Here is a 23,981-nt window from a genome sequence, read left to right on the forward strand (position 1 = left end):
CAAACTGTAATATAATATGATTTTTACTTGTTTATAATCCATTAGGTTGGGAAGTTGATTATTGTTAAAGTAACCTGTTTGTTTTACTATTGTGTCTTGGTACCATATGTGCCTAGCTCATAAGTGAATGCATTTCTCCCGAACAAGCATTTTGATTTTTGATTTTATTGTGTTTAAGAGGAAGCTCGCCAAAGTGACTGGGATGGTGTCATTGCTTGCCATCAAGGTAAGCTGTCTTGCTCAACCTGGAATTACCAGAGATCTACAATAGGTGCTTATTTCCTCAAGCCAAAAAACGTAAAGGCAAACAGCGCCACTGCCACAGTAAGTGACTGTTGATTAGTGTTTAATTCTCCTTAGAAACACCCTAAGCTAGTTTTGTTTCAAGTTTACTAAGACTCCTGATGGAGTAAAAACACAAAACAGGGTTTAACTTTGGAGATACAGTGCCTTAACAGTATCAACCTTTCTGACTTGTAGAGATTTTATTTAATTTGGAATTTGAAATAAAGTACTGTCTCCCTATGGCTTTGATCTGCATTTCCTGAACGACTCGTGCTGTCAAGCGTGTTTTTGTGTGGTCCTGGGCTCTTTGTGTCTCTTCATAACAGCTGTTGTCTTGCAACCTTTAGAAAGTGATTCCTCCAGCGCTGTTCTCTCTGAAGACTAGTTTGGCTCTTTTGTTCCTATGAATATTATAGAAACAACAATTGGGATTTTGGTTTTTTTAAATGCTTGCTTTTATAGTGGAATTGCTTTTAATTGTACTGATTACTAGTAAATAAGATAGAATTTACATTTGCATATCCATCTTGCATCTTGCAACCGTGATGAACTCGCTCACTCTGATGATCCTTAGTGGAAATGCTTTTGGAAATGCTTATCAGAGTATAATTTAACATTTCACCCTACTGTGTGCAAATTGCTTTATAAGTGTGTGCGGGATTTTCTTATACGAAGAGCAAGGCTTAAGCTTTTTATGGGTTTCTAAACCTCAGAAATCTTAAGCTTCTTTAGGAAGTTTACCTGTATAGCTTTAAATAACAATTCTCATACAAGCAGTAAAAATGTTCCAGTTTCTTTCAGATATTTTCTATATTATTCCCCTTTCCTTTTTTTCTATTCCTTGTTTTTTGAAACGGTGTTTGTCTCTGTAGCCCTGGCTGTCCTGGGACTCACTCTGTAGACCAGGTTGGCCTCAAACTCAGAGATCTGTCTGCGTCTGCCTCCTGAGTGCTAGGATTAAAGGCATGTGACACCACCACCTAACCCTCCTTAGATAATTTCTTCATACTTATTTAAAATGGAACTAGAATTTTATACTGTAATATAATACATTTAAGAAAACTAATAAATCAAGATGAGACATAATAAATTGAAAAAACTTTGGAAACGATGATATATAATAAAAGCAATAACACCCCCCCCCTTTCTTTTCCTTGACTGAAGGCAGTAGATATAACTTCCTGTGGAAACTTTGCAATAATTGGCCTCTCCTCGGGAGCCGTGGATGTGTACAACATGCAGTCTGGTATACATCGAGGAAGTTTTGGAGATGAGAAAGGTATTGAATTTTTTGCGCTTTTAAATATAAAGTTTAGATGGGTTTCTACTCCATCTGACACATACTGTTATATCTGATATAAACCACTTTAAAATATTCAAGGGGGGAAGTCACGAATAGATTAGGGGAAAGTAGATCCAAATGATTTTTCTTCTTTGCTTTAGACAAATATTAACTATTCAATTCTCTGTCATGGCATCAATTGGTTTTGCCTTAACAGCCTAATAACTAGAGTTGTCTCCCTGCTTTGTAATTCAGTTTAACTTCAAGATTTTAGGCTTTATCAATAATGGGACATCAGGTATTCAGATAAAGAAATCTCTCTTGCTGTATTGTTTGGCCGTATACTGCCAATCCTGACTTCTCTTTTCTTTGTTTTAAAAGCTCATGCCGGCTCTGTCAGAGGTGTCGCCGTGGATGGATTGAACCAGCTGGCAATTACAGCTGGAAGTGAACGGTTGCTCAAATTCTGGAACTTCAAAAGCAAGGTTTTGGTCCACTCTCTGAGCCTTGATTCACCTCCAAATGTGATGCTGCTGCACAGGGACAGGTAAAGCCTCTGGTACTAACAAGGGCTTCTACATAGGGACAGGTAAAGCTTCTGGTACTAACAAGGGCTTCCTGGGATGTTTCAGTGAGACTCCTAACTAAAGCACATTACCAGGTGGGAAGAAATCAAGAGCATTTTAGTAAATAACTGTATAGTTTTATTTCTTGAAAGATATATTTGATTAGCAAAATTAAAAATTTTGTAATTTAAAAATTTTAAAGTTTTTTGTCTTTGTTTATTAAAACTTGTGCATTTGTCTTCCCAGTGGCATCCTGGGCCTTGCCTTGGATGACTTCTCCATTACTGTTCTCGACATAGAAACTAGGAAGATTGTCAGAGAGTTTTCTGGACACCAAGGCCAAATAAATGACATGGTAAAACAAAACAACTTTTCAGATAACCTTACTCATCTCCTATTTGATAAAGATATTTAAATAATGGAATCAGTTATTTTTAATATCTTTATTCCCATTGCAAGAAGGTTTTCAGAATGAATGATAGTTTGCAGGCTAATTTTCATAAGAGATTTTAGGAAAAATTTAGGAAATAGGTTTTTTTTGTGTGTAGTTTATTATTTTTAAAGAAATTGATACTATCAGATTGAAGTATAAATGCCAGAATATATTTTTGACTTTAAATAAAGTTAAATATACTTTGTAGAGTGAATGTTTCATTTGGTTTTAAACTAAGCTGAGAGAATTTATGTGTGTTTTCTATTTGTAATGAATTTATGATAGTCTGGGACAACATGTTTGTTCAGGTACTAATACTCTAGAATTTATGTAACTAAACCCCGAAGGGGGTCAATAAAGATAAGATGTCATTTGCATCAAGTCTCTCTGGAATGTGATGTGTGATAGCTAACATATAAGCTGATTCTAAAGTATATTTTATTTAAATAAATCTAAACACCTTAAAATTGTTAGCTGGGGACTGTGTTAAGTATATGGTTTCATTTAGTATTAATTACAAGTCCATTATTTGGAAAGAGAAAAAAAACAATAAAACTACTGAAGGAGAAAGCCAGCAGTTGACAACCATGTCCCTAATCAGAAGTAAGTGTAGGTGTCAGAACTGACAGTCCTTTCCCTCTTCCTTTACAAGTAGAAGAAATTGGCTAGGGAATTACATGGTGTAATTTGAAGACTGGAAACATCAGCCTTGGACAGATTTTGTTTTGACGGTATCTGGAGGAGCCAGGGTGGGGGTGAGGTGTTATGTTGAAGTAGCATTAAAAAAAAAACAAACCTGTCCTTGTCAGCTTGCTCTTCCTATTTCCTCCTTTGTAGCTTTTACTTCTCCACTGTTGTCTTTAGTTTGCCCCACTCAGAGGTACTCACTTCTGTTTAACATTGTGAAACGAATGTTAGTGTTTGCAATACAAACCTATCTCTAAGAGCTAGTTTTTGCCATCCTGTGCTGCCTGCAAACACCCTTCCCCCATTTGAGATGTAGATGCTCTGAAGTTTGAATTTTTAGTAATCTTGCTGCAGCCTGTGAATAAATTCACATTGGATTTACTGCAGTGACATTTGCTAATAAGAAATAAAATAATCCCTGCGCTATACGTGAGCTCTTGGATTATCTGCTGCCATAACCTGACAGCCTTGGGTCTTTTCTTATGTAAGCCACTTATTCTCAGCACTGCATGGAAAAGGATTCTTTGTCCAACCTTTTATAGCTAGAAACAGATACTTAAAGTAGCATCAGAAGTCCCTTATCTCAGTGTTTGAAAATATTTTTGATCGTTGTTGCTTCAAACTATTTTGGAAATAAAATTTTCACTAAGGGAGAAAAGGTTATTTTGAAATAGCAACAAGTAAAATTGGGATTTCCTTATTAACATTTTTAGCAGAATTTTCATTCCCTATCTTCAGAGTTGTAGTGACTTAGATAATGTCCCAGAGTGTGAGTGTAGTAGAAGAGACAGTTTTCAGAGACACAGTATTAGCTTATGTGTAAATTATAGCTCAAATTAGACTGCCGCGTATCTTTAACCTATTCTCAGAATAGATGAATATTTTTTAAATTTTACTTTAATTTTAATAATTTAATAATGATGTGTGGTCACAGCCTATTCTTTAGGCAAATACACAGTGCTGCAAAAATTGGCATAATGTTCTTAATTTCATGAACTTGTAATTCACTTAAAACCCTAATAGTCCCAGAGAAATGATATAGGAAATACATTTTTATTTATATAATTTTTATTTATATTTTGCATAGTCACTTTATCATTTCATGAAGCCTAAAATCTTTTCAAGTTTTGTGTGTTTTAGGTATGTTTTAGTATGTTGTGTATATACATGTATCCATGTACATACTAATATCTCTTATATGTTATATTATGTTTGTCTTACAGACGTTCAGTCCTGATGGCCGTTGGTTGATAAGTGCGGCGATGGATTGCTCTGTTAGGACTTGGGACCTTCCCTCAGGGTGGTGAGTTCACTTTTCAGATTTCAGACGGTTTCTCAGTCATTGTCTGAACATGTGACTTTCACCTGTTATTTATAGCTGTGAAGTTGGCACGGTTTTGTTGGTAGAATGTTGTTGATCTTAAGTATCAGGCATTAACATGACAAAAAATAGCAAGGAAAATGCAAATCTCTCTTGCTCATTCCTGCAAAATAGAGAGACAGAGGTGGTTCGTGTAAATCTTAAGAAACCCCATTATGTAGTCTAAGTAGAGCCCAGATGCATTTTATTTTGAGGATTTTTTCTATAGTTAAAAGCTCATATAGTTGAATTTAATTACAAGTTTCAAAAGCCATGGTTTTCTTTAATATTGTTTTTCTCACTTCTCTCAATAATAGGACAGTGTCAGAAATGTGTTTCAAGAGTGAAAGTCACTGTTAATCCAGCACATTCTCAGGAATTAGTTCACTACACATGTACAAGCAGTCTGACCTTTAAAAAGGAAAAACCCATATTTCTCATTTCCCAGTAACTTTGCTATGGGCAGAAAACACACCCACCTTCCAGCATGTGCAGCTCATTTAGAGTAAACGCAGCTGAAGAAGCCAGGTGACGGCCAGCCCAACCTTGATCACGGGGACTTCTGTCACAGGTGTGCCGCCTTCCACTTCATGTGTGAAGGAAATGCAGTCAGGTTAGCCTCCTGCTTCAAGTCAGAAAGTCAGAAGTTTGAAGAGACTTAGAAACATTGGCAGTTTTGTTGCAGTTTTCTAAAAACTACTATTATGGAATTAAAACAAGAATAGTGACTTTTTTGTTAGCAAGTTTATCTTTGGAATGGAAAGCCAGGATCTGAAAGTTGCATTTAAAGCTTTGAGGTTTTGATTCAGCAGTAACATTTTTGCTGAACTTTTTTTTTCAGTAACTAGTTGAGTAGATTTAATCTGGTAGGTTTTCAACTTTTTTTTTTTAAAGTATGTGTGTTTTAGATGAACACTAAGGTTAATGCGAAAGCAAGACATACTAAGACATCAAGTTGTTACAAGAATGTGAAATCACCATTGAACAAAGTATATTTTTTAAAGAAAAAACCCAAGTAATTCTTTGATTTAAATTTGGAGTGGTGCAAATAACTTAAAAAGCAGTATCATACAGCTGATGCTGTCTACTGTCAACCCACACACTGTTACACTTCCCACGCGTGTACTTCCTTGGTAGCCTAGTAAGCAGGGTACTGTTAGTGGTTCTATTGGACAAGCTAGGAAAACAAGCCTTAAAGAGATTTCAGTCATTTGATGAAGAGGGATTTTACTATAAACAGCTGAGCTGAGTACAGAAGGAAGAGCCTTCCATGTTAGCCCTGTTCAGTTTGTGTTGTGCTCTCAGGAGGGAGCCAGTGTCTTACTCTTGAAGACAGGTAATAAGGAAGTATTAGTATTTTATTATAGAACCTTAGGAAACTGTTACATTGTTTCGATTCTCCTTCAAAATCATACCAGGATAGCAATCTTTGGAGGTCCCTTGTTGTTCCTTCATTAGGCATTTTCGTTTATTTAGCATGCTCAGTATCTGAAGAATGACTCTCCTCAGGCTGGAGAGCTGGGTCAGCAGTTAAAGTACCCTCTCTTGCAGAGGACCTCACCTCAGTTCCCACACCTCAGCACCACACGGTGATTTACACTTGTCCATGGCTCCAGTTTCAGGGACCTCGGCAGACAAGCATCCTTACACAAAGTATCCTCAATTAAATATTAAAATGAGTAAGTTTCCTATGCAAACTAAGCAGTGAGGTGATGTATGGGTGAGCATGCAAGTGTAGTCCCACAGGGCTGTACCCATGGGAGTGTTCTCTTTAAAGCACACGGCAGGCTTACCGATTGATTGCAAGTGTAAGTAGAAGTCATAATCCTTCAAGTTGTGTCAGCCCTATAATGCAGACTACTTTGATTTATTCTGGTTTCCGATCAACTGGAAATCAGGCTGATTTCATAGGAAGTGACAAATACACAAAATTAAATGATTTTAGGGCAGAAGTTTGCATTTTGTTTTATCTCATTCCTACCTCAGCTTTACAGTCTATAGAATATGAGAAAAATTGGAAAAGATGACACGTGACATTTCTCCTCATAAGTTAGAGCCTTTCCTGGTTCTCCTCAGTGACGATGCCTGTGGAAAGTGGTCCCATCACTGGCAGCAATGAACAACATGCCTGGCATTACCCTGGCTTCACTCTGGATTAAGCTTGCATATTGAAGCCATGTGAGTTTAGGTGACAGCAGAAAATATGCTGTATATGTGGAAAGTGCCTTCCTCAATTTGGTGCTTTCTTTCACACAGTGGAAGGCCAGCCTACCCACACAGCACAGCTGTAGAAATGAAGTTGCACAATGAAATGGACAAAATTGAATTCTTGAGTAGAACAAGTTTGCTCAAGCAGTTAATTCTCTGAACAGATGGATTAGAGCATGGTAGGAAGTTGATCCCTACATGCTTAAACCTCTGCTCTGCCTCAGATAAAGGAGAAGTAAAATGAGGAAATTTGTGTTTTATGTATTGGGTAAATACTGTCTGCTCTGGGTTATTTAGACCAAGGGAATTAAACAATGACACTTTAATCATCGCTGGCTTTTGAGTGGTTGAGCACTTTGCTTCCCCTTCCTCTGTCCCTCATACAAGTGTTTCTTGGGAGCTTCCTTCCCATTCAGACTTAAGCAGAAACCAGACTGCTATCGCTCCCCTTCTCCTACATCTGAGAACCAGCCAGCAGTGCTCGTCCTGAACGCACTTTGGCATTTGTTAGTTCCCAGAACCCCGAATTGTAATCATTTCTCTCTCATTTTGGGTTTTTCACTTAAGGTTTAAGATGTTAAAGAGCCTTTCAGCAAACGTGCCATCTGGTGTCTTAGCTGAAGAGCTGCCATGGACAGTTACATTTAATTCCAGTTATGGCTAGAAGTGCAGTCTTCTTGGGCATGATTCCTGGTTCAATTGATTTCTATCTTACACAAGTTTTTAAACTGAAACTTGGCTTTCTGATCTATATGATAAAGATGATTGTGTCTCACAGGTTATAAAAATTACATGAGTCACTTCAAGTCTTGGATCAGGACACTTGTAAACATAAAATGCAGGAGCAGAGATGAGTTAAAAACTGCTATTATCTCTTTATTAAGCCGCTTGTATGAGAACGGAGCCTGAACTTAGATACTTGTTACATGTTTCCATGAAACATGCATTCTCTTTGACACAGTGACTTTTTTTAACAGCTGTGTTTAAAACTAACTAGTCTACTCTGGAGTGGAGAGATGGCGCTTGCTGCTCTTGCAGCAGCCCAGGATTGGATTCCCAGCACACATAGTAGTAGCTCACAGCTATCCATAACTTCAGTTCCAAGGACCCAGCAGGCACACATGTGCACATACGTGCATGCTTAAAGTGAAACAACAACAGCAAACAAGTCTACCTTTTCTGAAGGTTCTCCTCCTCCTCTTCTTCTTCCTCCTCCTCCTCTTCTTCCTCCTCCTCCTCCTCCTCTTTCTCCTCTTCCTCCTCCTCTTCTTCCTCCTTCTCCTCTTCTTCCTCTTCTTCCTCCTCTTCTTTTTCTTCCTCCTCCTCCTCTTCTTCCTCTTCCTCCTCCTCTTCTTCCTCTTCCTCCTCCTCCTCCCGTCAGCTTGAGGAGTCTGTGCTCCCCTCATTCTCTTGCTCCTTGGCCTGCTTTGACTTCCTGCAGCCATTAACCACCCTATTGCGATTCTTCACCCACTAAGTGATTCATAATCCCATTTTTCTTCCTGTTCAAATATAGTATTCATTCTGCTGGTAGATTTCTTTATTAAAGAGAAGATTCTACCATTACCTGCTCAGAAACGTTCAGTGGCTCACTATCAAGATGTGCATAGGTTTTGTTGGTGTACTTTGTGCAGTGGTCCCTCCCTCCCTCCTCTTAAGTGTGTGCTGTCTTTAAAATTATTCCCAATAAGTATACCAAGCTGGGGTGAGAAAAACATTGTTTCCTCTAGTACTCTTCTTACTGTTGAAGCTAAGTAGTCTGTCTAATGCTTCAGGCATTCCCATGAAGGTAATTGTTTTCACTCAGGAGCAGGGTTGACAAAGCAGTGGTTAGTAGTAACTGGTTATAATTTGTAAAAAGAAAAAAAAAACGTATTGCTTATTACTTTTGGTAAAAGATTGTGCACCCCGCCCCTTGCAAAGTATACCTTTATGATGAATAAAGCTTACGTACTTATACCTCTTTTTGTAGCCTAATCGACTGTTTTTTGCTGGACTCTGCTCCTCTAAATGTTACTATGTCCCCAACTGGAGACTTTCTAGCAACGTCCCATGTGGATCACCTTGGAATTTATCTGTGGTGAGTTCTTTCCTGACATGTCATCTTTCCTGACAGTGGAGAGATGGAAATGGTCAAGATGAGTGTGGTTAAAATCACCACTTAGTGGGTTTTTATACACTGGAACTGTCACGCAGCCTAGTTCATCCACCATGAATCAAGGACTGATACTTGGTAATTTAGATAGCTTTGTTCAAATGCATGTTCTAAATTACATTTTTTGTCTGCTATTATATTTAACATACTTATATATCTAGGTATATATTATATATCTAGAACATATGATTTTTGCTAATCACTTCTGCACTTTAGTGTGCTTTATAAAGTGTGGCACACATGAGCAAAATGCTTGGCGAGATGCATCCTAGTTGCATGGCTTTCATAACCATTTAAAAACATGTGGTTCTTCAAACTCTCTGGCTTGAACATGTAAGACACTGTAGTTAATGGTGAATAACCTGAGAAAATATATCTCTTTCCCGAGCTTACACATCCAGTTCTTTTAGCTGCCTTGAAATCTTTGTATTTATTGAATGCTGGTGTTAAGTCTGTGATCATCCTGTCTCAGTTTGATGAGTGTTAGAACTATATGGGAATTCTCCCTTACCAGTCTTTTCTAATTCTAATTATAAAGTATGTTCTAGTTTATTTTAATGGAAAAAAGTAAATTTGATTTATGATTTTTGGCCATCTTAAAAAGCAAAATTATGTTGTCATCTAGAATCAGTGAAGCTTTGGTACTTAGGGATGACTAGCAGTTGTGAGGCCTGTGTAGAGGAGTGTGGCGCTTCTCTGTAGGGTACTGCTGTTAATATGACTTGGGACCTGAGTTCCGCTTTTTTTTCCCACTGACATTCATATTAGGAATAATATACTCCCTTACGACTGCTTTGCAGATGTGTATGTGGCATGGTTACTTAGCCATTGCAGAAAAGGCCAGTTGGTGGCTGCTTGTTACCCCTGAGAGCATTATTAGGATTTCACTTTAACTTGCTTTCCCAACCTGTCTTTTTGCTATGCTTTTTTTTTTTTTTTTTTAATCTTGTAAAAGTATTATCTACTACTAGTTTCTCTTCAAGTCTTTGTACTATGTTAGAAACAAACTTCGGCCTGGTATGGTTGTACAAGCCATAGAGGCAGGTGCTCTATACGTAGTGAGTTCCAAGTCAGCCAAGGATGCATGGTGACACCCTGTCTCAAAAAATTGGAAACTTCATTAATTTTATGCCTACGTGTTAGGTCTACATGTATTTAGTGCCTGCAGAGGCCAGAGGAGGGTATTGGATCTGCTGGAACTAGAGTTACAGACAGTTGTGGAACAACCATATTGGTGCTAGTAACTGACCCCTGTCCTCTTGAACAGTCAGTGCTCTTCACTGCTGTGCTATTTCTCCAACCCCATTCATGTTTTTATATAGCCTTTTTTACTTTAGCATTTTTCAAAATCTCTCTTGTTAGTGATTGTAGTCTCTGGCCAAATTCAAGATAGGGATCATTACCAGGTATTAAAGTTTCTCTAAAGATAATGTTTCTGCAGTAATGTATTATTATGAAATACTTGTTTTTTGCTTGCTCAGGTCGAATATTTCCCTCTATTCAGTTGTCTCCCTGCGACCACTTCCTCCAGATTATGTCCCTTCCGTACTGATGCTTCCTGGTACTTGTCAAACCCAAGGTAATCACAAAATAACAAAAGTTTTGAGATGTATTATAAATCTATTATTAGGTCATTGTTGCAAAACAATCAGAGTAAATGAAGTCAATCAAAGTTTTTATTTAACTGATTTAAAATGTGTTTAGTGGCTTTATAGAGAACCATAACTAGTGGTGTGTCGTTAACATGTAGTAGCCTATGTGAAAATATTTGAAGTCTGTGACAGGAATTAGAAGGAAATAAGAGGGGAAAGCAAAGGAAAGAGGTAAAGGGAGTTGCAAGGCTGTACCGGTTGAATGTTGTGCGGCAGAGCACTATGGGATGAGATCACTTCTTTATGTGATAGAGCTTCTGTGCCGTCATCTGTCTTCCCTGAACCTCTGCTTTAAGGTCTGGAAGCATTGGAAGAACAGATTGAGCCAAGCGATGAAATGATAGAGTATGAGTCGCCAGAGCAGTTGAATGAGCAACTGGTGACTCTCTCACTTCTCCCTGAGTCACGCTGGAAAAACCTTCTGAATCTTGATGTTATCAAGGTAACATTTTACTCTTCTTGACACTGTGTCCCAGCCTATTCTCCACGAGCATTTCCTGCTTTGAGAGTATTGGGAAAATGATACACAAGATGCTGCTGTTTAATTGGGTGGTGTTTCATGTGGTGCTATTATAGGTCCAGTCCTATGTCCACTGTAAGGGCACTGCAGGTTTTTGGATGTAGCAGAAACACCGTAACTATAGAGATTTCAGACTGGGCTGTTTCAGTGTCCAGTCTAATAAGTTGTATTTCTTACTTTCAAAACAAAAGGAAGAAAAGTTGCTATCTAACTACTTGTGTCTTAATACTATGTTTAAGAATTTTTCCTAGTTTTTTTTTAATGCCACAATTAACCTTTTATTGTTGCATTTTCTTTCTGTTGCTAAGTAGACTTTCAGAGCTTGCTGTATGAGGGTCAGCAAGTAACTTCACTAGGTAAGACTGAGGTAATCTATTAAGAGGCTGTAATGGTGAAAACAAAGTGAGCCCATTTCTCCCTGAGGACAGTACAGTTTTGAGAAAGCGCTCCAGCTGGAGAGATGGCTCCATGGTTAAGAGCTGGCCCTACTTCGCAGAGGACCTGAGTTAGGTCCCTCAACACCTACATTAGGTGACTCAAAACCAACAGGAGCTCAGAGGATCTCACAGCTTCCTGTGGCTCTGGTCACTATACTCAAGTACACAAAGCCACAGATTCAGAATTTTAAAAATAAAAATAAAGTCTTGTATAAAAAAATTAGCAGAAATTTCAGTGGCATTTTACGACATGAAATATTTTATAAATTGGCAATGATATAAAATATTTTCTTTTCAAATTACTAAAGAAAAGTTAAAATTCTTAAAAACAAAAAGAAGTAGGGTCATATTTTTCCAAAATATTAAATTCTTCCTAATGCGGGAGTGTGCACTTCTGGATCTGGATTTTCTCGGGCGACCAGCCACTCTTAAGTCGTTTATATCTTGTTTACGAGATCCTGAGTGTTCTGGCTCATTTTGTGAAGATGAGCCTTTCTGAGGCTGCTCCTCTGCCTGTCATGTTGGGAAGGACAGACAGTCACAGCCTTGCTCAGGTGGATTTTATTTCAGCATTCTAGCATGGAAAGGTGTTATTCCTACAGCTCTCTCTGGTGGTGTTTTCAGTTCCTTTGTGATCAAATATGGAAAGTGTTGCTAGAGTAAGTACTCACCACTCGGTTCCCTCTGTTCTCTCTCAATCAGAAAAAGAATAAACCAAAAGAACCACCCAAGGTTCCCCAGTCAGCTCCGTTCTTCATCCCAACAGTTCCCGGGCTTGTCCCCAGGTTTGCTGTACCTGAACCCACCAGTGACCCCCAGCAGGTAAGAACCAGATCAGTCTTTTAAGTTTATGGGGTCTGTTTGTGGCATTTTGTGTCTCTTCCAGTGTTATCAAGTAAATTAATGCTCATTTTAAGTTATGTGCTATATTTTGGGTGGTACTTGTATTCATTAAGTAATATGCATTTGTTTTTATTTAAGTCTAAGGTGGTAAACCTTGGGATTTTGGCTCAAAAATCAAATTTCTACCTGAAACTTGAAGAAGGATTACAAAATAATCAGTGTAAGTTGAATTATAAAATATTTGAACAAGTATCTTCATTTTTGATTTAGTTTATTGAATGAAAAATTGCAGAGTTCATAGAGAAAAAATACAGGTACACTAGCTTCGCTTTTGAATTACGTTGACTGAGTAGTGGCAGTGCATTCAGGTAATGGTGATGGTAAACCTCTTGAGACTCTCTCCAGTCGTCTGGATGGAAACTCGGTTGCGTTTAGAGATGAAGGACTTACTGACATGTCCTGTGTGGTTGGTCAGTTGCTTCATTGCCCGAGTTTTGTCCAGTGGGAGCCTCAAGCTTCCTGTTTTCGTTTGAAAATCAAGTTAGTCATATGATTCTTAATATGCAATAACAGATGTTTTAGGTAATTTTTATATTTTCAAATCATCTTGTAGAAATGTACTTTTAAAAGAAAAGAAAAAATAATTTTTAATTTTGTTGTATGTAGACTTTTCAGGTTACTGTGTAGCAAATACTAAATATATGCATTTTTTTTTAAAACTTGAACTCTGTTGAGAAATTCGACTGCTCTTGTTGTGTGATTGAAATGTGCTTGTCAGTGTCACTTGGTCCGTGTGGGCGGTCAGAGGACAGTGCTGCTTACTTCCTGTCCATCGAGGAGTGTGGAGTAGACGCAGTGTTTACAGTGTACTGGAGTGGTGAGAGCTGCCGAGCCTGTGCTGAACAGCAAGGCACTCAGTAGCCGTGCTGGTGTTTAGTGTATCTCTGTGGGCTGCAGGGTAAGCCCCAGTGCAGAGCTCTCAGGGAGAGCTGGGATTGGTAGCAGCAGGGCCGGAGGCTTCCCCATACACTTCTGTAGTGTTGATGTGTCTTATCAACCACAACGGTTTTATTTTTTTATAACAATAAAAATTCCCCACCTCACCCTATTCCTGGTGGTAATGTCATTTAATATATTGTGCAGTATGTTCCTTGATGACCTAGTGGTATAATCTCTTTGTTCTAATTGAAGTTTAAATTCCTGACAGTACAAAACTACGAACGTTCAGTACTTTGACTGGTATTGAAGTTTTTACTGCTTAACTTATCTTGGCAACTCATTGTACTATGATATGAGAAAATGATGCATGTAAAGAAAGTCTAATGCCATTTACATAAGTACTGCTTGGTTATTAAGGAAGAACGCAGCTTCTTAAGTAATGTGTAAGAAATAACTAAATTCATCTAACTAATGCAGATGAAGGGGCTCTTAACCTTCTGAAAGAGTTAGGCCCGTCTGGGATTGAAACGGAGCTGCGGAACTTGTCTCCTGAGGACGGCGGGTCAATAGAGGCCATGCGGAGCTTTTTGAGTATGATCGGGGTGATGCTGGACAGAAAGCGTGATTTCGAGCTGGCCCAGGCGTACCTTGCATTGTTTCTGAAGGTGAGTGATGTGCGATACTTTCCTTTCTGGGTGGCACTGACAGGAAACAATATTCTGCAAAGATGGACGTGTTCTGATCCGCAGTCTTGGGTGAGCTCATGGACACGTGACATGTGACTAACTGAGCAGAAGCTGCCTGGCCTGCTGTCTGCCACACTGACGTGGCGGGGCCTTTGGAGCTTTGCAGTCTTTATTTTTGTTCTTACTCAGTGACATAATTGTGACTTTGTCCCTACTTGTCATCTCTTTGTTACCTGTGCTGAACCTTAACCTTTGACGTTTACATTTTCCTTCTTAAGTTTTCTGTGCTCACGAGGGAGAGTTGGGCTCTTTTGTTTGTTCATTTTTGTCTGCTGCTGAAATCGACATGTCCACCTCCAGCAGCCCCGAGTGGCGTGGCACAGCGTGATGCTCTTTGTAAGCCCTCTGTGCGGTGAAGGAGTGGATGGTGCCAGCTCCAGGAGTGCCTGCTCTCCATGTAGCCCAGGCTGTCAAAGGAGTCTTTAAACTTACTTAAGCCGGACATTAGTCCCTAAAACAAATTTACATAAATCTTTAGAAAATCAATGACTGCCATTCCTCACCAGTGGGTTAGAGAAAAAGGGAACCTAGAGGCCCAGGAACGGTGATACCTGGTCTGTGGTATGGGAGAATGAAGGTAATGTCGATTCTGTTTAAGCTCATAGAAAACTTGATATAAAATGTTTTGGGGCAGTGGGAAGTCAGAGAACAATGAACCATCACTGAAGAAAGAAATATTTAGATAACTCTCTTCACAACTTCCTTGGTAGGGAAAGAAATCAAAGTTTAGTATACTTAACTAAAATGTCCAACTTAACCGTCACCTCTCCTCCTCAGTTACACCTCAGAATGCTTCCTTCGGAGCCAGTGCTTTTAGAGGAGCTGGTGAAGTTGTCATCACAGGTAGAAGAAGATTGGACTCACTTACAGTCACTCTTCAATCAAAGCATGTGTGTCTTAAATTATATCAAAAGTGCTTTGTTGTAAAAAAAAATAATAAAAAACGTAAGTGGTTACAGAAATCAAACTATATGTGAAGTGTGCTGTTTAACTTCATCCCAGCTCAGCATGGAGTGAGCAGCTAGTGTAGTGTAAGTGCTTTAAAGCCTTTGTACACAGGAAATTGTACCTTTTTATTCTGCTCTGCACACCAAGAGAACTTAAAACTACCTGAGTTCGTCACAAGAGTCACATATGTGAATTATTGCCACTTTGTATTTTTTCATGTTATGTATAAAAGACTGCCTATTTAGTGTGTTTTACTGAATTAAATTGACAATGTCAGATAAAGCAGATCTATAATATACTTACTAAAAATGCTTTTATGATACTAGAAAAGTGAGTGTTTCTTTTCTGGGTGACTTGATGAAACAGGGTGCTGATTCTCGAAGCTGTGTTTTGAGTCTAGTGCCTTTGGTGCAGGCCCCCTGCGTTACAGAGGACTCAAAGGTTGGTGGGGATCTGTGCCATGCCTGGCTTTGTGACACAGAGCCTAGAGCTTTCTCGGTCGCCTCCTTCCTGACAAATTTTCATTAGAAGGAATGTGAGAGGCAGGAGCTCCAAGAAGAAGGACAGTGGGTGTCTGCACAGGGAGGTGCTGGGCTGCAGGGAGGGCTGTCCTTTTCTGATGATGGTGGATCCGGGAAGAGACTGCTGACTACGCTTGTCATCATCTTTCTTAATGGCCCAGTGCTTTAGCAACACAGCAATTAAAATGAAACAGTTTGGGTTAGAGAGAGCACAAAGCCCATATAAACCAGACTTAGTGGTATAGCACCTGCAATTTCAGTACCCCAGAGGTAAAGGCTAGAAGACCAAAATGATGCCAAAAATAATAGCTGGAGGCTAGCCTGAGACCATGTCTAATAAAAATAATGAAAAATAAGCAATAGTTAGGGCCCTGTGCTCTAAAAACTACTCCTCAGTGTTGTCTCGGTGTTCTTGCTCAACATTAGCTTAGAGGATTTTACAGACTTTGCAGCAAAGTCCATACAGAAAGGGTTGTTAAGATGGCTCAGTGGTTAAAGGAGCTTGCCACCAAGTCCAGAGGCCAGAGTTCAATTCCCAGGACCCATGTTGTAGAACGTGAGAACTAATTCTTTCAAGTTGTCGCTAACCTATACATACATATACACATATATACACTCAAATACTAAGAAGAACCTATGAGAAATTTGTTATGCAAGTGATTTCTAATTTACTAGTGTGAGATAGGATTTGTCAGTTATGACAGGAACAATGAAACCCACCTTTGTATTGACTTTGTATGTGACTGTATATTAATATATCAACAGCAGTGACTCAAGTGTGAGTAATGACTTCTGATTTCCATAGACAGTTGCTTAAACCTGAGTGCATATAATCACCTACTTAAACATACTGTAAAACTAAGACAAAATGATAGGAGCTGTCAACTCTTTTTTCTTATTTTTCTCTAATCATAAAGTGAGTTTTCAAATGAAGATGCAGAGTTGATCCTATTGTCATTTTTTAGAGATGTCTTAAGACATTAATACTTAATGTCTTAAGATAATAATACTTAATAAGGACAGTATTAAGACATTATTTTGTCAATAACCTTCTAAAACCTTAGACACTGCCAAGAAGGAAGAGAAGAAAAAAGTACAAGATATAATTTTGCATATGTGTTTTTCTTAAAATGTTACCAGTCTCTGTATACTTCTTTACTTTTGAATTTTAAAGTACATGTGTCATATATGACTACATTTTATAAAAATAACAGATTTGGTTTTGACAACAGTTTTCAATTCTAGTACATAGCCACAGAAAATAAAATGTAGCATTTCAATTTTTTTCATATAAAGAGAAGGTAGTCTGTAACTTAAAATGTCTTTACTTGTACAACATGTCTTAAAATATCCTTTGCCTGTCATACACCTAAAATCGGAGAATTTTCCTCTGCCCACCCCCGCCCCCTAGCATACATACATACTAAAGTAAGCGTGGTGTTGCATCGTCTGCATTGAGAATTGGGTTAGCATGTGCTCGGCGTTTGAGCTGCTGGGCTAGAGGATAAGCATTTCCATTAAAGAGACACTTCCACTCGACCTCCAAAGTGGTTGTCTCAGTTTTGGGGCTTTTTGTTTGGTTTCATAGTTCGCCCAGCCAACAGTGAGTATCCCATAGCATGAGGGGTATTTGGTATCATGTCTTTACCACTTGTATTAATGGAAGGAAAACTGTTTTATCTCCTTACACTGGGTAAGGATGGACATCTCCTTATTTAGGTTGAACTCATTTGTGTGTTCTATCCATCAACTCATCTGGCTTTCACAGATTTATTGAAGGGTTTTGTTGTTTTGGTTTTGAAGTCAGGATCGCTCTAGTTGGCCTGGGAATCACTTTATAAACCAGGCTGGCCTAGAACTCACAGAAATCTGCCTGCCTCTGCCTCTGCCTCCCAAGTGCTGGGATTGAAGGTGTGTACCACCACACCCACCCTTGTTGATATCTAATAGAACCTAAGCATTGATCTTTGTTATCAATGTTTCCTCTAGATGGTTGTGTATTTCCAGCTGTCACGGAAATGCTTTTAGCTGGTCATTTGTTTACACGTCATGAATTGAAGATCCACTTATTTCGTCATTTGTCATTGAGCAGAAATGCCCGATTTCATTGTCCTTTTTTTTGAGCTATTCAGTGTTTTAACAATGAATACTGTGTGCTCTGATTGTAGTTTGGTGGGATATGGTCATCTTATATATCTTTCAAATACTTCTTGCCTCCTATCAAGCATATCTTCTTGCAATCTGGATTTGGGTGGAATTTAAATCATAAAATTGAAAAAATACTAAAATGGGTATTTCTCTTCAAGAACAACGATTGGTATTACATAATATTTGTGAGCAAGCTATCTTAGTGTCTTATTTTCACAGTGTTTGTGGGTATGTGTTTGTAAAATACATTTTTGACATTTCTGGGTATTTTTGTGTTGCTATAGTAAAATCTCTTTGAAAATGCTTTATAAATTATTGCTGTGATAAAAACAAATTTATTTTTAATATGCTTGTTTTTCTTGACAATACGGACTTCATTTAAAAGTGTTAATCAAGACATTCTTTTGGAAATTCCAAGAGAAGTTCCTCCTTTGACGTTGCTAACATTTTATTTCTTACTCAGTGTTCATGTTGTATTTGGTTGGTTGGAGTTAGGATTGCTTGATCTGCAGACGACTAGCTGTGCCTCGTAGAAGTGCCTGCCTTGTTGCCAGCTTGGGTGCGGACGCCTCAGTGGTCTTCTGTTAGAGGATGCACTAAGTTCCTGCTAGATATCAACCTTCATTAAATTGTAAGATTTTATATGTGCTAGTTTCTTTCTTTTTATTGAAAATAGATTCTTTTCTCATACAGTAATCCCAATTACAGTTTTCCTGCCCTCCACTCCCCCAGTTCATCCCAATATCCTTTCTCCTTTAGGGCCCTCCCTTTCTTCTCATTAGAAAAGAACAGGCTTCTAAGATTAACAACCAAGTAGACAAAATGTAAAAGATAAAATTATATTGAGTCTGGACAAGGCATCCCAACAAAAGGGAAAAAGCCTAAAAGCAGGCACAAGAATCAGAGACCCACTGGTTCACACCCTTGGGTCCCGTAGAGGGTGCTACGCTAAAAGCTGTGATTAAGAGGACCAGGTGCAGCCCCATGCTGGTCCTGCGCTTGCTGTTTCCCACTCTCGGAGTTTACATGGGCTTTGCTCAGTTGATACAGAGCTCCTAGTTCTCCTGGTCCCCTCTGTCCCCCTCTCTCCTCTATTCTCGTTCCTCCTTTTCTGCTAGGTTCCCTGAGCTCTGAGGGAGGGGTTTGATGGAGAGGTCTAGTTTAAACCTCCACATAATGTCTGGCTGTGGGTCTCTGCATCCCTTCTCACCTGCTGCAGGAGACAGCTTCTCTGATGACAGCAGAATACCTTAGGAGTCATTTTATTAACACTTTTTAAATAAATAGACGTGGGGATTTTAAGGCATTTTTTTGAAATTGGAAGAAAAGTTCTCCAATTAGTATAATGAATGAGTATTTCCCGTACTGAGTAATATTTCATCCCCCGGGTAGCACAGGCTAAGGCGAAACTGTTTCATATGTTTGATAGAATAGTCTAACTTTGATTTTAAAACGACCAACACTTTGGCCTAATCAAGTGGGGGGAAAAGTCCCGAGTCTTTGTTGCTTCTTGGTTTTCATTTCTTCTGTGGTAACTTTACTGTTAAGTTTCTTCTTTAGCCATGATTGGCAAATTGTATTTTCTTTAAAAATCATGCTTTGTGCACATTTTCAAGGAGGTTAGTGTCACTTAATGGAGGCTTACGTGTTTTTATGAATTGGTTACACAGGACAGAAGCCCAACACTAACAAAGACAGGGATAAAATTGTCTCTTGGCGGGCTTCATGATGCTCTGAGCTCTTACTGACCAACCTGCTCGGGTCCTACCTCACCCACTGACTGACAAGAGTATTTCTTCATGACAGCTGAGAACAAATTGGAGACCAAAACTTCAAGCTGTCAACAGTTCTACAGTCTCATGTTTTTTTAATATTTACTTTTATTATCAATATGTATATTTATGTGAAAAGGTATGTGCACAGGGATGTAGGCCCTCAGACACCGGAGTTGTTTGACTTCTTGAGATTCCTATCACAGGTCCTGAACTCAGGTGCTAAGCAAGAGCAATATATGCTCCCAACCACTGAGCTCTCTAGTCCCACGTATTCTTAAACTTGTTACAAACTAAGACCTACAATACAGTACAGTACAATACAGTACAGTACAATACAGTACAGTACAGTACAATACAGTACAGTACAGTACAATGCAGTACAGTACAATGCAGTACAGTACAATGCAGTACAGTACAATACAGTACAGTACAATACAGTACAGTACAGTACGTCTCACAGTGAGCCTGCTTAACCTTTAAACCTACTAGAGTGGCTGGGGGATTAGCTTTTGATGAGCCAGACTGAGTCATTCATTGAGCCCTAGAAAGGGGAGAGAGACCACACCAAGAAACCACATGAACTGAGGTAGACATGCAGCCACCCAAGTAAAAGTGTTCTGAGACAAAAGGGAGAGAAGGGCAAAAATAAAAATGTGTATCTAAAAGTTTATTTCCTCCTGGAGAACTGATTCTATAAAAGGATCCGGGGAAGCATGGTTTGTATGTTTGAAAACCATATTTCAAATGTAGTTTTGTTTTTTGTTTTTTTGTTTTTTGTTGTTGTTTTTTTTGTTTTTTTTTTTACTTATTTTTGGCTTTTGAGGCAGGGCCTCTCTGTGTAGTCCTGATTGTCCTGTAACTCACTCTGTCCACCAGGCTGGCCTCCAACTCAGATCTGCCTGCCTCTCGCCTCCTGAGTGCTGGGATTAAAGGCATGGGCCACCACTGCCCATGTGTTCTTTTTAAATAAGTGTTCTGTGATAGGAAAAGAGATAGATTGAAATACATACTTTATTGAGAGGCTAGATTAGTACTTAATACAGAGTCCACCAAAATAGTCCAGGCATTAAGACAGAGTTTTAATAATGTGACTCCCTGTGGAACCAGCATTAAGGTGTTTCTCTTTATTTTTTTTTTTTTATTATTTCAGATTGTAATATGATTTTATTATTTCCTCTCCTTCCTTCCTCCAGGCTGGCAGTTCTCAGCCTTCCTGATGCTGTGGCCCTTCAGTACAGTTCCTCGTGTTGTCTGACCCCCAACTGTAAAATTTTTCATCGCTACCATACCACTGTAACTTTGCTACTATTATGAATTGTAAATATGTGATAGACAGGATGTCTGATACCCGACCCCTGGGGGTGGTGACCCACAGGTTGAGAACTGCTGCATATATCCTAGTTCCTTGGCCTCCTTCAAACTCATGGCCCCCTTTTTCATTTATTACATTTACTTATGGGGGAAAGCCTAAGGTCTCAACTCTACACGGTGTTACTTTTCTATGCACTTTTGGCCTCTAAGCCATCTCTTCAGCTTCTTAAATTATTTTTATTATGTATTACGTAGGACTCTTGATCACAAATTATAGAAGACTTTGGTGTTTGCTTAAATAGGAAGGGTAATTTAAGAATTTAAAGGTGCTTTTATGTCAGGGCACACTAAGCAAGAACTCTGTCATTGAGCTACATTATCAGCCTTTAGTCTGCTGTTTTTGTTTTTGCTTTTCACAGCATTCTATTCCTTTTGAGGCAGTTGACCCACAGGAGTGCAGCCTATCCTGCTGTCTGTAGAGACTGGAGACCAGTGAAGCTCAGAAAGGGGGACTCCCTCTACTTTTTCCCTCCTTTGCTTTCCTCTCCCTACCTTCCCTCTCCTTCCTATTCTCCAGGTAAAAAGCTGTCATCTCACTGGAAAATCCCTTTTTCTCAGTGTCTGAGTATTACTCGTTTCATGTTATTTTATCTGACAGTTCTGTCGAAGCAACCTGAGAAAGCAGTGTTTCTGGAAGGAAAGGAAAACCAGGTCCTTGGTCTGAAAGGTATTTCTCCTACACACTTTGGTTAGAGTTTTGCTGTCCTCTCTGTCTTCTGCTGATAAACGGTTTGAGACCCTGAGATTCCAAAACCACAGTAATTTGTTTCTGAAGAGTAGTTAACTACAGGCTCCCTTCCTGGACGGAGGCAATCATGAAGCTTACCGCCTGCGCTTTTGCCGAGGAATCAGTGATGTCCAGCATGTGATGTTAAGCGAAGAACACAGTGCCTGTGTGAATCTCTGAGCTGATGTGTGACTGTCACAGAGAAGGACATTGGTTCTCAGAAGGAGCTGACCCCCAAGTCAGCATCAGCGTCACCCGCGCACAACCTGACCCTTCCCAGGAAAGGCTCTGAGGGATGAGACTTCACAGTGTTTCATCATGCTTCTGGCTTGACTGAACTTGGACACAAAAGGACCAGAGAGGGAAGGAGGCTATACAGCTTATTCTATGACCCCTCCTGTTCTGGGAGGCGTTAGAAAGAAAAGAAGGAAAGGGGTTTAGGGTAAGACTTGCAGGCCTGGGGTTACTGAAGCCACATTGGAGAAATACCCGGCGCATTGCAACACTAGAGTTAGAATATTGGTTCTTCCCGCCCCAACCCTCCTCCACAAACCCCTGGAGCCTCTTAGGGGCTTACACCCTTGCACACAGTGTGGCTGTTCTGGGTATGACTCTTAGAGGCGTACACCCTTGCACACAGTGTGGCTGTTCTGGGTATGACTGTACTAACATGTTTACACAGAAGGGCCAGCTGTTGCTCAGACATTGTTTTCCCACAACTGGGAGATTTTCGAAGGACTCTGGCAAGTTTTATCTGCTTCCTGTAGAAAACGAGGAAGAGAGCTGGGAAAAGAAGACTGCTTATAGACCCACTGTGATCTAGTGAGCACACTCTACCAGAGCAGAGCGTGGCAGCACAATCATAGCCTGCTGACAGCACAAACTAAGGAGGCTCATGGAAGATAAAAGAGTTCTCACAGAAGGCTTTCTCTCTGCACATACACAGAAAACAAGAATCAAACTGCCAGGAAAGAAACAGCTGCAATAGAAAATTTAGACAAAATATCACTGCCGAAATTACCCATTCAGTACCCATTGCTGAAATTAATGTGAAAGGCCGGTAGCTTTGATTGGTGGTTTGCCTTTCACTCAGATTTATAGGTTTTGAGCTTAGGGACTTTAGTTGTATGAAGAATTCTGTACAGTTTATTTCATTGTCTTCAATTATGCTAATTTTTAATTCCACTTGAATCTACTAAATGTCTCTGTCCTGCGACTGCTAGTTTTTGTCTACTTGATTTAAGCTAGAGTCACTGAAGAGGAAGGAGCCTGAACTGAGAAAATGCCTTCTTAAGACGGGAGTGTAGGCAAGGCTGTAAGACATTTTCCTAACTAGTGATGGATGTGGGAAGGCTCAGTCCATTGAGAGTGAAGATAGCTTGGCCAGGTGGTTCTGGACTCTCTAAGACACACTGAGCCAGCCATGAGGTGAGAACCAGTAAGCAGCACTCCTCTATGGCCCACCTTGTTTGATTTCCTTCAACATGGGCCATAATATGGAATTGTAAACCAAATAAAGCTTTTCCTCCCAACTTCCTTTTGGTCATGATGTTTATCATAGCAGCTGTTGCCCTAAAATAGTCCCGTATGTTGTTCAATACTTGGTTTTGGTTTTGTCTGTACTTTCGTGGGTGGCATCTGCATACGTACATATTCATGAGTGTCTTCCCATGTGTGTGGGACGCAGAGGTTGATGTTGGGCATCTTACTCAACAGTTTCTCTGTCTTGTGTTTTGAGACACGATCTCTCACTGATCTTGCAGCTCACTAATTGACTAAACTAGCTGGCCAGCAAACCCCCAGGGTTCCTGTGTCAGCAGCCTCTCGGTGATTTTCACATATGGGACGGGCTAGTATTCCCACACCTGAGTTTGGCTTGGGTGCTAAGGATCAGAGCTCTCAGATCCTTGTGCTCGTACTGGATGTATGCTGGCTGATCGCCTTGACAGTCTTATAAAGTGATTTTCTACACCATAAACATGTAAATAACAATGTTCACCAAAAAAAGCAAAGGGCTAGCAGATAGGCTAGCTCTTTCCTTTCTGGGTAGACCGCCTGACACAAATGACATTGTGAGAGGAAATTAGCTTAGTTTTTAGGCTCTCAGCAAGGAGCTTGCAAAGAAGCATGGCATACCACGTGATGACCACCAGGAGAAGAGAGACTGTGCTAGCCTGCAGGCCTCCTTGGGTTACATCTTCACCCCCATTATTGTCCCACTAGTTAATCCTCTCTGGAAATCACCTCGCAGACACCCCAGTTGTATGCTTTTAGGCTTATTTTTCTCATTCCATTGAAGCTGACAAGATGGCCATCACAGCATAAATATTAGAACGCAATTCTTTTTTTAAAGCAATATGCAGTTTCTATCACACCTA

At 39.6% G+C, this 23,981-nt stretch overlaps 1 protein-coding gene across 4 annotated transcripts in view; it reads left to right on the top strand.

Annotated features, from left to right (window-relative positions):
- Wdr36 (WD repeat domain 36) overlaps positions 1–23,135 on the top strand; it is a 35,893-nt gene extending 12,758 nt beyond the window's left edge. The window contains exons 12-24 of one of the 4 annotated variants that reach the window (XR_010059604.1): positions 179–324; positions 1,450–1,564; positions 1,949–2,114; positions 2,380–2,488; positions 4,477–4,556; positions 8,794–8,901; positions 10,458–10,555; positions 10,925–11,070; positions 12,288–12,407; positions 12,567–12,648; positions 13,845–14,032; positions 18,194–18,361; positions 20,699–23,135. Coding sequence is in view for 2 of the 4 variants with exons in the window: in NM_001400815.1 (NP_001387744.1) it covers positions 179–324; positions 1,450–1,564; positions 1,949–2,114; positions 2,380–2,488; positions 4,477–4,556; positions 8,794–8,901; positions 10,458–10,555; positions 10,925–11,070; positions 12,288–12,407; positions 12,567–12,648; positions 13,845–14,032; positions 14,891–15,040 (1,508 nt within the window). In the remaining 2 variants the exon portion in view is untranslated. Of the gene's footprint in view, positions 1–178; positions 325–1,449; positions 1,565–1,948; positions 2,115–2,379; positions 2,489–4,476; positions 4,557–8,793; positions 8,902–10,457; positions 10,556–10,924; positions 11,071–12,287; positions 12,408–12,566; positions 12,649–13,844; positions 14,033–14,890; positions 15,380–18,193 lie in introns of those variants that run through there. The other 3 variants (XR_010059605.1, XM_063277596.1, NM_001400815.1) reach the window with 3 other exon arrangements.
- Positions 23,136–23,981: the final 846 nt, after the last annotated feature.

This window comes from Rattus norvegicus, chromosome 18, assembly GCF_036323735.1.
Source record: "Rattus norvegicus strain BN/NHsdMcwi chromosome 18, GRCr8, whole genome shotgun sequence".
Taxonomy (NCBI): domain Eukaryota; kingdom Metazoa; phylum Chordata; class Mammalia; order Rodentia; family Muridae; genus Rattus; species Rattus norvegicus.